The sequence below is a fragment of the Loxodonta africana genome, chromosome 8 (genome assembly GCF_030014295.1).
Source record: "Loxodonta africana isolate mLoxAfr1 chromosome 8, mLoxAfr1.hap2, whole genome shotgun sequence".
NCBI classification, from domain to species: Eukaryota; Metazoa; Chordata; class Mammalia; order Proboscidea; family Elephantidae; genus Loxodonta; species Loxodonta africana.
The window spans coordinates 119,486,963-119,501,402 of record NC_087349.1 but is presented as its reverse complement, the minus strand read 5'-3'; the positions used below and the strand labels follow the sequence as shown (position 1 = coordinate 119,501,402).

General features: G+C 53.1%; 1 protein-coding gene across 7 annotated transcripts in view; it reads left to right on the top strand.

Annotated features, from left to right (window-relative positions):
* CCM2 (CCM2 scaffold protein) overlaps positions 1-14,166 on the top strand; it is a 101,500-nt gene extending 87,334 nt beyond the window's left edge. For 4 of the 7 annotated variants that reach the window (XM_010598279.3, XM_010598278.3, XM_023558602.2 and 1 more), the window contains 8 exons: positions 2,568-2,651; positions 3,336-3,519; positions 6,397-6,533; positions 7,682-7,817; positions 10,355-10,412; positions 10,898-11,036; positions 12,138-12,276; positions 13,477-14,166. In XM_010598279.3, the coding sequence (XP_010596581.1) occupies positions 2,568-2,651; positions 3,336-3,519; positions 6,397-6,533; positions 7,682-7,817; positions 10,355-10,412; positions 10,898-11,036; positions 12,138-12,276; positions 13,477-13,757 (1,158 nt within the window). In that variant the 3' untranslated portion in view covers positions 13,758-14,166. The remainder of the gene's footprint in view (positions 1-2,567; positions 2,652-3,335; positions 3,520-6,396; positions 6,534-7,681; positions 7,818-10,354; positions 10,413-10,897; positions 11,037-12,137; positions 12,277-13,476) is intronic. The other 3 variants (XM_023558603.2, XM_023558605.2, XM_023558606.2) reach the window with 2 other exon arrangements.
* The last annotated feature ends 274 nt before the right edge of the window (positions 14,167-14,440 follow it).

Genomic DNA, 14,440 nt, shown 5'->3' with positions numbered 1-14,440 from the left:
AAAAAGAATTGGTTGACATTCAACCATTTCAGGAGGTAATATATGATCAAGAACTAATGGTACTGAAGGAAGAAGTCCAGGCTGCACTGAAGATATTGGTGAAAAACAAGGCTCCAGGAACTGACGGAATACCAACTGAGATGTTTCAACAAATTAATGCAATGGTGAAAGTGCTCACTCATCTATGTCAAGAAATTTGGAAAACAGCTACCTATTCAAATGACTCCAGAAGCCAAACCAAACCAAACCTATTGCCTTCTAGTCAATTCTGACTCATAGTGACCCTGTAGGACAGAGTAGAACTGCCCCCATAGAGTTTCCAAGGAGCACCTGTTGGATTCGAACTGCTGATCTTTTGGTTAGCAGCTGTAGCTCCTAACCACTATGCCACGAGGGTTTCTGGCCAACTGACTGGAGAGATCTATATTTGTGCCCATTCCAAAGAAAGGTGATCCATCAGAATGCAGAAATTGTTGAACACTCTATGGGGCAGTTCTAGTCTGTCCTATAGGGTCGCTATGAGTCGGAATCTACTCGACGGCAGTTTTTTTTTTTTTAATCATTAATATCACATGCAAATAAAATTTTGCTGAAGATAATTCAAAAACGGTTGCAGCAGTACATCGACAGGGAGCTGCCAGAAATTAAGCCAGTTCAGAAGAGGATGTAGAACGAGAAATATCATTGCTGATGTCAGAAGTATCCTGGCTGAAAGCAGAGAATACCAGAAAGATGTTTACATGTGTTTTGTGGTCTGTGCAAAGGCAGTCGACTGTGTGGATCATAACAAATTACAGATAACATCATGAAGAATGGGAATCCCAGAACACTTAATTATGTTCATAGGGAACCTGTGCATAGACCAACAGGCAGTCATTCAAATAGAACAAGGGAATACTGTGCGGTTTAAAATCAGGAAAAGTGTGAGTCAGTGTTGTATTCTTTCACTGTACCTATTCAGTCTGTTTGCTGAGAAAATTTTCTAAGAAGCCGGACTATCTGAAGAATAGGGCATCAGTATTGTGGAGGAAGACTCATTAACAACCTGCAGTATGCAGATCACGCAACCTTGATTGATGAAAACGGAGAGAACTTGAAGCACTTACTGATGAAGATCAAAGACTACAGGCTTCACTATGGATTACTCCTCAACATAAAGAAAATAAAATTCCTCACAACTGGACCAATAAGCAACATCATCATAAGTGAAGAAAATATTGAAGTTTTCAAGGATTTCATTTTACTTGGATCCACAATCAATGCCTATGGAAGCAGCAGTCAAGAAATCAATCGATGTATTACGTTGGGCAAATCTGCTGCAAAAGACCTCTTTAAAGTGGTAAAAGCAAAGATGTCACTTTGGGGACTAAGGTGCACCTGACCCAGCCATGGTGTTTTCTGTTGCCTCATATGCATGTGAAAGCTAGACAATGAATAAGGAAAACTGAAGAAGACATGATGCCTTTGAATTACGGTGTTGCTGAAGAATATTGAATATACCATGGACTGCTAGAAGAAAGAACAAGTCTTTCCTGGAAGAAGTACAGCCAGAATGCTCCTTAGAAGCAAGGATGGCAAGACTTTGTCTCATTTACTTTGGACTGTTATCAGTAGGGACCAGTCCCTGGAGAAGGACATCATGCTTGGTAAAGTGGAGGGTCAGCGAAAAAGAGGAAGACCCTCAACAAGATGGATCGACACAGTGGCTGTAACAATGGGCTGAAGCATAACAACGATTTTGAGAATGGCGCAGGACCAGGCAGTGTTTCGTTCTCTTGTACATAGGGTCACTGTGAGTTGGAACCGATTCAATGGCATCTAACAACAACAGAACAATAGATAAATATGTTAATTTAATGAAAGACTATGTAATCATTTATAGAAGACATCCTTTCTTGAGAAGAAATTAGTAACCTTAAAAAACAAAACGTTCTTTCAAATAATGCATGTTGGGTAGCAGAGATGTTGATGTGCACCCAGCAGACACCGTAGTTGCTACCCCATGTGACTACCTACATTAACACAGTCCTTTGTCCTTGAGGTATATGAGGCCGATTACACAGAAAAAAGAACCCTGTTTGCATATGAGGTATATGAGGCCGATTACACAGAAAAAAGAACCCTGTTTGCATAGGATAGAATAATTCTCTATGTACACTGATTTCTTAGCTAAGTTGACCATAGTGACCTTTGCGTTCATTTTTAGTAGGGTTGTGCCATTGTTCTCAGTTCCTTCTACCATGACTGGGAACAAGAACTGCCCGTTTCTACCCTTTTAGACATCCAGGTTCTACCAAAATGAGTCTTGACGTGCCCTTTGCAGCACTTTTGATGAAACGTAGAATATAGTGTCATAGAAAATGGGGAGCGGGGGGGTCCCACCCAATGGAGATCTCTGTGAGAACACAGACACTTTCTAGACAGGGATTCTGCTGCATAGCAGCATGGAGACCGCAGGCCTGCTGCCAGAAATGGTCGGAGACATGCAGTCTGTGCGCCCAGCTGTAGGGGACGGGGTGGGCTGGTCTTCCATCTCTCATGGCACTCTTTTCTCCAATCTCTTTCAGTACTTAGGTCAGTTAACCTCCATACCAGGATACCTGAATCCCTCCAGTAGGACTGAAATTCTTCATTTTATAGATAATGCAAAGGTAATCACATTTTCTTAACTGCATGTTGTGTCCTTGGTCTGTACCATCACACTGCTCTTACCTTGGCTGTCATATTGGGGGTGGATGGTCCAGCTTTGTTAAGATATAGGTGCACCTTGCTCCTAGCCGTAAAGAGTGTTCCTCAGCCTGAACGTTCACTTTATCTACTAGACTTGCCAAAATTTAAATTTTCAAAATAGTCAAACAACATGCTTGAGATCTGAATCTAAAGGAAGTTCTGTAGAAATCTTCCAAATGGTTTGAACACTGCAGCCTCCCGGAAGTGGTGTGACTGTTGATGGGAACAGCCTTGCTTTATTATCTAACCACCGGTCCTGTGACTTATACCCAGCAATACTACGGGGAGGTGGGGAGAGAGTGTTCCCAGGAGAGGAGCCCTGACCCAGCAATACTACGGGGAGGTGGTGGGGGGAGAGTGTTCCCAGGAGAGGAGCCCTGACCCAGCAGTACTACGGGGAGGTGGTGGGGGGAGAGTGTTCCCAGGAGAGGAGCCCTGACCCAGCAATACTACGGGGAGGTGGTGGGGGGAGAGTGTTCCCAGGAGAGGAGCCCTGACCTAGCAATACTACGGGGAGGTGGGGTGGGGAGCATTCCCAGGAGAGGAGCCCTGACACATAGCCACAGCCAGGCCTTGCATTTCTAATGACCTGTGGATTTTTCCAGAGGGCTCACCAGCTCCCTGGACACCTGACCCAGGAGCACGATGCCGTGATCAGCCTCTCTGCCTACAACGTCAAACTGGCATGGAGAGACGGGGAAGACATCATCCTCAGGGTCCCGATCCATGACATTGCTGCTGTCTCCTACGTCCGGGACGATGCGGCACACCTGGTGGTCCTGAAGACAGGTACAGAACTGGAGGGCGGGCTGAAGAGGCAGAAGCAGCCCATGGCTTTGTCCTGGGAGTAAATCCACAGATTTAAGGAAGCTTTGGAGACAGCTTTTGTGGCACGAGGTTGGGTCCTTGGGATCTAGCAGGAGAGTGCCCTTGCTTGACAGATGAGATTGGCTCTCCCCTCTGAGGCCGTCCATGTACAGGCACTGGCCACTGGAGGCCTTGGCCTAGGAAGTTACTGAGTAACAGAGCTGAGCCAGATAACTGAGCTTACTCAGCACCTTGTGGGGAGTCAGTGAGGAACCTGAATGTTGAGGGGTAGTATCAGCAAGTCAATTTCCTGTCCCTCTGGCCTCCAACGCTGCTGAAGGTTCGCAAGAGTCATCTTGTGGTACTGAGGCACAGGGAGAGCGGTTGTCGGGTCTTCACCTCAGCACAGTCACACGCCCCTCCCAGAACTGGGAGCACCACTGTGAGATGCAGCCCCTAGCGGCTTGGCTTGCCTGGTATTTCTTTTGTAGTAGAATCAGAACAAACAGCCTGTCAGACCACAGAGCATTCTGGTAGAATTTGGCCCCTCGGTTACATAAGAGCATTATTCTGCACTCCCTCTTTGGATCTGTTGTTGCTTCTAAGGAAAACAGATAACAGATGGTTTAAGAGAGAGCAGTGAGCTGCATAGAACTTCCTGCCAGCCTCGGGCCATGGTGTTAATTCATGCAGAAAGGAAGAGAAGGATCGAATTTTAACCAGTGCCTTGCTCCTCCGAGGTCTGAGTTTTGAGATTGGTGTTGCAGCGGTGACATCATCCTGGGCCTGGCCTGAAGCCGCCATTTCAAAAGGGCAGGGTGTCAGGTCAGTTAGGGGGATCGGCCTGGCCTTCCTTGGTGTAGAAGGAGAATTGCTTTTTTACTTGAGTTTCACAGTTCACGGAGGATCCAAGGTCTTTTTTAAAAAGCCAAGTCCCTGGTGAGCCTTCTCTTACTACTTGAGTTGTAAGGTCTCCAGTGTGGGTGAGCTCTAGAGAACAGTCCAGAGAACGCGGTCAGCCTGTGCATCTAACGGGGGCCGTGTCACACCCCACAGAGGGTCCTGTCCGGTGGTGTCTGAGCGCGGTGCTGGCAGGTGCAGTTGTCCTGTGTGTAGCAGTAGCTTAGATGCCCTCACACACACCCTCCCTCACACTGCTCACGTGCTCACACTTGCACATGTTCACGCTCACACAGGATCACATGCTAACTCCCACGCACGTTCTCTCACACACTTTTGCGCACACTCATACGCACACTGGCACACTCACACCACCTGCACTGTGATCTGGCACTGCTGAGTGCAGGCCCCTCTGTGCTTTGCCTGTTCTGTTTACCTTCATGGTGTGGAGTGGGCATCTGCTGTTTATTATCAGGCATTAAATTAGGTTGAACCGTATGAAACTGCCCATATTTAACCATTTTAGCCTCCAAAAATGGCAGTTTAATATTGTGCAAACTAATACAAAGCATTTTACATGAATTATCTCATTTAATTTTCATAATTAAACCCAGAAGAGATTCTGTTATACTTCCATTTTACAGATGGAGTAACTGAGATAAAGTAACATGACAGAGCTCCAGGAGTTAGTAAATGATTTGAACCAAGTCTGTCTGGATTTAGAGCGCTTGCTTCTGAAACCACTTCTAACCATTCTCCCTGACACTGCAGGACAGGTCCACAGGGGCCCTGGATTTGGTGTCCTCAGTGACAGAGGACTAAGGAGGCTGGCTTCTAGTTGGGGTTCCTGCAGGGATTTTAGCTTGGTGGGAGGAAATGTGGGTGGGCCCGCCTCCTTGTTTCTTTGCTAAGTGAGTCTTTCTCAGTGTTAGCTGACAGAATGAATTGTTAAGGAAAACGGAAACCAGATTGTTTAAGAGGGAGAGAATGCGCTCCATAGGAGAAACTTAAGTAGTTCAGCTTCCCAGTAGTCCGTGACGAGCAGGCCCAGTCTTGTGAGAGAACTTCTGAGTTGGGAGGATGAGGACGAGTCTCTGTCGAGATGGCCAGGCTCTCAGCACAGACCAGCCAGTCAGAGCTGACATCCATGCGTGCCGGCTGCATGCAGGTGTGTCCATGTGCAGGCGGGGGTGGGGGGGGGTGTGGGGGGGCAGTCATCCCAGGGTGACTGGGCTTGGCCCATTTTTGGGCTTGTCTGTGGAGCAGCATCCCAGGATGCAGGTTACGGCCTCATTGCGCTGTGGCTAGCCCGGGCCTTCCCGCTGCATGTCACCCTTCTTTTTTTCTTTTTTAGTATGCTTTAAGTGAAAGTTTACAGCTCAAGTTAGTTTCTCATACAAAAATTTACACACACATTGTTATGTGACCCTTGTTGCTATCCTTATAATGTGACAGCACACTCCCCCTTTACACCCCAGGTTTGCTGTGTCCGTTCAACCAGCTCCTGTCCCTTTCTGCCTTCTCATCTTGCCCCCGGACAGGAGCTGCCCATTTAGTCTCGTGTATCTACTTGGACTAAGACACTCTTCACGGGTATCATTTTATGTCTTGTAGTCCAGTCTAATCTTTGTCTAGAGAGTTGGCTTCAGGAATGGTTTTAGTTCTGGATTAATGGAGAGTCTGGGGGCCATGTCTTCTGGGGTTCCTCTAGTCTCAGTCAGGCCATTAAGTCTGGTCTTTTTACTAGAATTTGAATTCTGCACCCCACTTTTCTCCTGCTCCATCAGGGACTCTCTGTTGTGTTCCTTGTCAGGGTAGTCATGGGTAGTAGCCAGTCACCATCTAGTTCTGGTCTCAGGCTGATGGAATCTCTGGTTTATGGCACGTCACCCTTCTTGCCTGGCCTGGCCGTGCACTGTACCCTTCAGTGCCCTAACTTGAGATGGTGTGTGTTCCCAGCCCAGGACCCCGGCATCTCCCCCAGTCAGAGCCTGTGCGCAGAGAGCTCCCGTGGCCTGGCATCTGGTTCCCTGTCAGGCAGTGGTGTGGTGCCTGTCGAAGCATGCTGCTTGGTCGTCCTGGCTGCGGAGAGCAAAGTAAGAGTTTGTGCTGCCCCTGCCACCTGCCACCTGCCTCGAGCCCAGGCCAGCCCCAGGCTCTGCCTGCTCTCTGCCCTTCCCAGTGCCTCACTCTTCCCCACCCCTGACCTGACGACGGGCCCTACACCTTACCTGCTACAAGGAGACTGGGGTAGGAGCTAAGGGCTGGAAGTGGGGGGTTGAGTTCGGGCCCCACCTAGTCCCCCAGCAGTCATGTAACCTTGGGCGAGTCACTTAATGCTTTGTTCAGTAAAGTAAGTTACCGTGACTGCCCCACTTGGAGTGTCCTCTTAGAGCAGGGCCCTCACCCTTGGCACTTTTGACATTTCCAGCCAGATAGTCCTTTGTTTGGAAGACAGGCCTGGTGATCTGCTTCTGAAAGGTCACAGCCTTGAAAACCCTATGCGACAGTTTTACTCTGCACACATGGGGTCTCCCTGAGTTGGAATCGACTCGACGGCAACTAGCAAGTAGTCCTGTGCTGTGGGGCCATCTTGTGCACTGTAGGATGTTAACAGCATCCCTGGCCTCTACCCACCAAATGCTGGGAGCGCCCTAGGTGTGACAACCCAAACCGTTCCCAGACACAGCCACACATACCCTGGGACAGAGTTGCATTTGTGTGAGTTGAGAACCAGCTGTAAAGCAGCAAAACTTTTATGTTGAAAACACTGTCCACATGTGCTGTGATTCTGGTGCTATTTCTTCTTCTCTTTTCAGAAGGCTGGGTTAGGGGCTGTGGGGAGACAGCTGGCAGTTCAGGGAATGGGAAGAGTGTCCAAGAGAGGAGTGGGGAAGAAGGTGCTGGCACGCCAGCTCCTTCACTCCTGTGTGTTCACCGTGCGAGTGCAAGTACGAGGCCACAGCTGGGCCACCTCTCAGTCTTAGTTAGGCCCAGGGCAGTCAGCTGGGTCTCTGTTATGACACCCCCTTTCGCCAGTAAAAGGCAGAGGGACACATGGTTCTGGCGTTCGCGCTTTATTCACCCACTGATTCTTCACCCACCTATTCGCTCGGCAATATTCCTGAGCATCTGAGGCAGTTGGGGCACTTGGAAGGCTCACAAGGAGACGGATGGCCAGCAGCAGACAGGCTGTGTTGCCCAAAGCTGCCGTTCTTCTCCCTCTTCCCACCCCCTCCTCCAGGGAGCTGCAGAAGAGCTGTGCTCGCTGCTCAGCCAAGTCTTCCAGATTGTTTACACAGAGTCCACCATCGACTTTCTGGACAGAGCGATATTTGACGGAGCCTCGACACCCACCCACCACCTTTCCCTGCACAGTGGTATGTTGGGCGCGCGTCTCTCCCTTCTGGGAGTTCCCCCCTCCCCCCCAGGGCTCTGCCCCTCTCACACAGAGGCCCTGGCCCTGCCAGAAAAGGTGGCTGGAGCAGAGGGCAGCGGGGTAAGGTGTTACCACATCCTGGGAAGTCCCAGCTTAGTGGCCTGTCTCTCCGACTTCATTGTCGGTGTTAATCCATAGAGCAGTCAAGGTAGAAACTTCACTGCTTTTTTAGGGAGTTCTTTTGAGCAGAAAGGACTGGGCATCTTGTTGGCTTCCTGGGATAACCTTGGGGGCCTTGAGCACTTTTTCTGGAGCCACACGTGACTAAAGTCACTTCACCTAACTCAGAGCACAGACAGGGAAGGAGGGGCTTTGGCGCTGGGCATCTCATGGTGTGGATCTGGGTGCTGTCCCACTCAGCACCCCAGGCTGCGGCTGCCCTGCAGTCTGAGGGTTGGTTTCAGGATGACACTCAGACAAGGTCGCCTGCTCAGGCTGCCCGGAGGCCTGAAAGGACCCCAAAAGGCCCCTAGGTGGACTACCTGCCTCCTGAGTCGGCAAAGGTGGTTCAGTTGTCTGGACAAAATACTCCACCTGTGGACACACTCTCTTTAGCTAAATCTTTCAGACACCAGGAGTGAAGTGTATCGATGTGTCCAGTGCATGGTTTATTGAGGACTCAGGGCTTAGGTACACTGGATGTGTCGGAAAGAAGACGCAGGAAGCAGTGCCAGGCTGCTGCCTGCGGGGCTTGTGCTTATTGCGCCCATGGCGCCATCCTTACTGTGTAAATCCTAGCAATTTTAAACGGGAAAATCGAGGCTCGTAGGTCACTGACTTACGCAAATCAGTGCACCTGGTAAGTAGTGGGCTGTTTACTGAGAGCCGCATTTAAATACTTTTGTGTGACTTGTCTGGCTCTTGTCCTTTAAAATTGCCAAAAGGGTCTTTTTTTTTTTTTTTTAAATAAAGTTTTTTACTGAAAAGGACACAAATCTTGTGCAGTTCGGGAGCTTTCATGACATGGGCACGCTCTTCAGTGGACTTCCTCCTGCGCGGCCTGCCTACCTCTGCTTGCGTCGCCTGGGGTCCCAGCCACACACAGAGATCTTCTGATTTCTGCCTTGGGCTCTGCTTACTGTCTAGTTTCCTGTGGCTGCCATCACAGGTCCCCAAAACTTAGCGGCTGGAGCAGCACACATGTATTGTCTTACAGTCGCAGAGGCCTAACATGGGTCTCAAGGGGCCAGAATCAAAGTGTTGACAGGGCTGTGTTCTTTCTGGACAGTTTAGAGGAGAACCCGTTTCCTTGCCCTTTCCAGCTTCTACAGGCTGCCACGTTCCTTGGCTCAGAGCCTGTTCCAGCTTCACAGGCTGCAACATTTCATTTCTCTGACCCTGCTTCCGATTACAGCTCTCCGTCTGACTCTCGGACTTCCTCTTGCACATTTAAGGACCCTTGTTTTGGAGTTCCTGGATGGTGCACGTGGTTAAGTGCTCAGCTACTAACAAAAAGATTGGCAGTTCGAACCCACCCAGGGGCACCTCAGAAGACAGGCTTGGCAATCTGTTTCCAAAAGGTCACAGCCTCGAAAATCCTATGGAGCAGTTCTGCTCTGCACACAAGTCTGCCACGAGTCAGAGTCGATTCCATGGCAGCTGGTTTGGTTTTTATTTTTTTTGTGATGACCTTGGGCCCACCCAGATAAACCAGGATAATCTCCCTGCCTTAGAATCAGCTGGTGAACAACCTTAATTTCGCCTGCAGCTTTAAGTCTCCTTTGCCACACAACCTGGTATTCACAGGTTCTGGGGATTAGGACATGGGCATCTTTGGGGGCCGTTGTTCTGCCGACCACCCTTACTTGGTCCGCACTGAGAGAAATGGTCCTTTTTGTCTCCCTGTTCTCTCCCCTCCACTGCCATTTGAAGCCCTGCACCCTGACTCACCTGTCCTGTCCTCTGGTTCTGACTAGCACTCAGTGTGTCACATGGCTGAGATGTCGTTTGCTGAGTACCTCCCGAGTAACTGCCTGAGCCAGACCTTTTGCTAGTGCAGGGGGACCTGAGGAAGCCCGAGGCCTCGTCTCAGCCCTCAGGGAGCCACTGTGTCCAGTTCAGGGCATCAGGCAAGCCTACTCTGAGCATGCCTTGAGCTCTCACCAACTGTGTGACCCAGGGTAGGTTACTTAACATCTCTGATTCAGTTCCTCATAGAAAAGAAGGAACTGTGATGGTGCCTGCCTGGGTTAAAAGAGACATTGTCATCAAACCTCTGTGCCACCATGGCCAGCAGCCTCACCACCTCAGTCAGAACATGTGTGGACGAAGCCCAGGGGGCGCAAGCACGCCCTGTCTGAGCGGCACCGCTCGTGGCTCCCAGCAGGACCGGGTCAGGAGTTTGATGAGTGGGTGGCACCAGGCCCTTCAAAGGCCGGCAGCTGTGGTAGCTTCTGTAACCCTGTTTAGAGCTTGGGGACGACTTGACAGGTCTGCTCACTATGTAACCAAAAGTCTGTGTTCATATTTTCCTCACAGATGACTCATCCACCAAAGTGGACATCAAAGAAGTCTACGAGACCGAGGCCAGCACTTTGTAAGTAGACCCTCCCTCACCCAGCCCAGGTGCTCAGCAGTAGTGACTGCATTGCCACATTTTGGGGGCAGCCCCCCCACCCCCAGCGGTCACCCTCATTTGAGCCTACAGTCCCTAGCCAGTGAATAGCTGGCACTCTAAACCATGGCCTCAACCTGCTCTCGCTCAGAAGCCTAGGTGATTCTGCTTCAGAGTACTCCCATGCATAGACATACCTGCTCCAGACTCCCTGGCCTTTTGTCGCACCGCCCCATGCCACCCCAGCTCACCCTGCCCAACCCTGCCAAGGCCTCTGCCACCTCCCGGGCAGACTCCTCATGGCGCGTACGGCCCATGTCATGACCCCAGCCAAGCCCCTCCCCTCGCCTGCTTCCCCCCACCTTCGTCACCCACCACAGCATGCCTCAGGCAGTGCGTCCAGAGCATCTGCAGAGTAAAGGAGCCAAGGCCCCGGCTCTGCCCTCACACGTCTCTGTCCTCTGCAGCTCCTTCCCTGACCCCACAGATGTGGGCGGCCTCTCGTCCTTGTCCTTCTGCATGCCGCAGTCACCCCACCTCAAGACGGCCAGCGAGAGCGAGCTGAGCACCACAGCCACGGAGCTGCTGCAGGACTACATGCTGACGGTATGCTGCGCCTCAGCGCTGGGGCCGTAGACAGCGAGGTCCAGGAGCGACGATCTCAGCTGTGCATGGGGGAGTAAAGGGTCTCTGCGCCAGCCGGAGGTCCCAAGACCACTGCCCTGAGGGAGGGCCCTGCCCAAGGGACAGTGCTGTTGCCTGCAGAAGCCTGAGCATTGGTGGGTGGGGTCGGCATGGGCTGGACCAGGGAGGAGTGTAGGGCTTCCTTCCCTTAGGGTTGGACGGTGAGGCAGGAAGGCACGCCTGAATCTCCATCATCCTTTCTGCAAACATTGCACTCGGCCCCAGCACATGCTCTCCTTTGGGGTGCGTGAGCTAGGCTGAGCACATGGGCAGCTCAGGGCAGGACTGCAAACCCACCTGGGGCTGGGATTGGGCGCTCACTCTCCAGAAGGGTCTGGACACGGCGCTATGCGCACACCAGCTGCCTCCTTTCTCTGCCGAGCTTCAAAGCCCAGTTGTCTTGCCTGAGTGTGCTGGGCCCTAGAGGCCATCAGGTGCTGGCTCAGGTGCCAGGCCTAGGACATGGTCAGCTCGGTGACACACCTCAGCTTCTGTCAGGGTTGTCCGGCTCTTCTCCTTGGCTGACGATGGTCAGCATTTTCCAGATGCTGCAGCTGCCTCTTCTCTCAACTGCTCCATCACATTGAGGCAAAGCATGGTGTTCCAGAGAAGGAGGTCCTTGTACGTCGTGGGGTGTGGGCGAGCCCCTTACACACTGCGGGGCAGTAGGGGGACCTCCGTCCCTCCTGCTTTCCTGGCCCTGCAGCTCGAGAGGAAGAGCCAGTGTCCCAATGGCTCAGGCGTTCCACAGGGGCCTGGGAGACCAAGGCTCCTGTTCCCTTCCTAGATGGTCCCCTCTGGTACTGTGATGGGGGATCACGGGAGGAGGGGTGGTGATGGCGCCAGATCTGGCCCCACGAGCCTGGTCACACTTCAAGTGTTTAGTGTTAATGGCCACGGGCTCTGGCCGGCATGGGGATTGCTGGCCCAGGGCTCCAGCAAGGCCACCACAGAGCGGAGAGCAGGGGCTGCCGCTACCCCCTCTGCCCCGCCCCCAGCCTTGACGGCTCTCCACTCTCTCAGCTGCGCACCAAGTTGTCATCCCAGGAGATCCAGCAGTTTGCCACGTTGCTGCATGAGTACCGCAATGGGGCCTCCATCCACGAGTTCTGCATCAACCTGCGACAGCTCTACGGGGACAGCCGCAAGTTCCTGCTACTGGGTGGGTGTGCCGCGCCTGCTCTTAGATGGCAGGAGATAGAAACCAGAAGCTCGCCGTCAGAGCGAGTGTCACGGGTCCTGGGGGAAATCCACATGGTTCTGGCTGGAACAGAAGCAGCACCGCGCCCACACCACTCACCACCCTCGGAGCACAGGGACAAGGCCCTGAGGAGGCAAGGGGGTGCCCAAAGCCAGCAGTGAAGGGACGAGTGCTGGAGGGGCCCAGCTGTGCAGGGCTAGGGCTGCTCCTGAAGGAGGCGAAGGACTATGTGGCAGAGTGGGTGGAGCCTCTCCAGGCGGCAGGGCCCGTCTGCCCAGGTGCAGAGGCTCAGCGCCGAGCATGTTGCCCGGCCCTGGACACCTGCACTGAGCTTTGGCGCCTGAGTCAGACACACCTGGGGGGCAGCAGGACAGGCTCCCACAGGCTAGCAACAGCCAAAGGCCTCCAGGGTCCAGCCTGTACCCACAATCAGTCTTCGTTTGGAGGGCTTTCACTGTCAGGCTGAGCATCTCAGGGCCTGAACATCCCTGGGGCCAGTCACTGAGGCAGAGCTCAGCACAGGCCCAGCTCAAATGCTGCGCTGGGATGCCCCCGACCCGGCCGAAGCCACACTCCCTTTGTTTGAAAAGCCGGAGTCACCCTCCCCTCGCCCTCTCAAAGGGCTTTTAAGCATGTGAAGTGTGTCCGATGACTCCATAAGCTCCTCTCTGTGAAGCTGGGCCCTCTCAGGGCTGAGGTCGAGGGAGGCAGTTTTGAAGAAGCTTAGTGTAAGAAAAACCGAGAGGGTCCATATTGCCATCCGTACCCCTCCTTGTGCCCAGCAGGGGGCACAGCCTCAGTCGGAAATCTCGCCTTTGGTCTTTGGTTTTTGGTTTCTGTCATAGCCCTTGTCCAGCAGCCGGGGCAGGCCTGATGTGCTGCTTACTGACCCCACCCTAGCTCTGCCCTTGCACCTGCGTGAAGTGGGCTTCTCTGAGGCTGAGAGATCTGAGGGCCTTTGGATGCCCACCATGCCAGCCTGTTGATCTCAGCAGCCCCAATTACATAGCAAGTGTCCCTGACATGGTGTGGGGCACGTCAGTCCCCAAGGCCAGGATGCCGCCCCCCCACCCCCCACCCCCCCACCCCCCCGGGCAGCTGTTGCTGGGAGGGGTCTGGCTGTGTATTGGGATGGGGCTGTGACAGTCGTGTCTCTGCCAGGTCTGCGGCCCTTCATCCCTGAGAAGGACAGCCAGCACTTTGAGAACTTCCTGGAGACGATCGGGGTGAAGGACGGCAGGGGCATTATCACAGATAGCTTCGGCAGGTACCGGCGGGCTGCCAGCACTGCCTCCAGCTCCACCACCAATGGGAACAGGGCCGCAGGCAGTTCCGACGACCAGTCCTTGCCCTCAGAGGGAGATGAGTGGGACCGCATGATCTCGGACATCAGCAATGACATCGAGGCACTGGGCTGCAGCATGGACCAGGACTCTGCGTGATGCATCCTTGGGGATGGGGCCCTGGGGGTGGCAGCAGGAGGCAGAGCTGGGCCTTGTTGCCATGGTGTCCTAGCTGCCCTCCACTGTCAGCTCGCCCACCCTAAGCTGGAGGCTGGAGTGAGCAGCCAGGCCCTGGGGCTGCCCCTGTGCAGGCACACTGCCCTGCCGTCCCTGTGTGCACAGCAGCCATGGGGCTGGGGCAGAGGCCAATGCCCCATTCTCCAGCGGCCACTCCTGCATCCAGTGTCCATCCAGGGAGGGACAGGCTGGGCCAGCTCGGAGAACCGGCCACTGTGGGTCAGGCCCTGCACAAGTTTCCATTTTGCACATGATGTTCCTATTGTAACTCTCAGAGACCTTTAAAACAGTTGCCTACAATGTGAATCATTGAAATCTATTGTTGCCCCCACATTTCTCCTCCAGTTGGGTAGGCAAGCTGCTGTGGAAAGGAGTGTTCTCCAGGCAGGGTCCAGCCCTGGGCATCCACCCTGGGGCCGACCTTGCTACTGCTACCCCGGCAGGGCTGGACTCAGGCTGTGCCAGGTGGGCTCTCATCCCAAAGGATGGACTGGACCTTCGGGGGAGGGAGCAGGTGGAAGGAAGGGCCCCACAGTCACCTGGTGACCTGACCCCATGTGCGTGCTCTCTCCTGGCCTGTGCCATGCCCCCAGCATAGCTGTCAC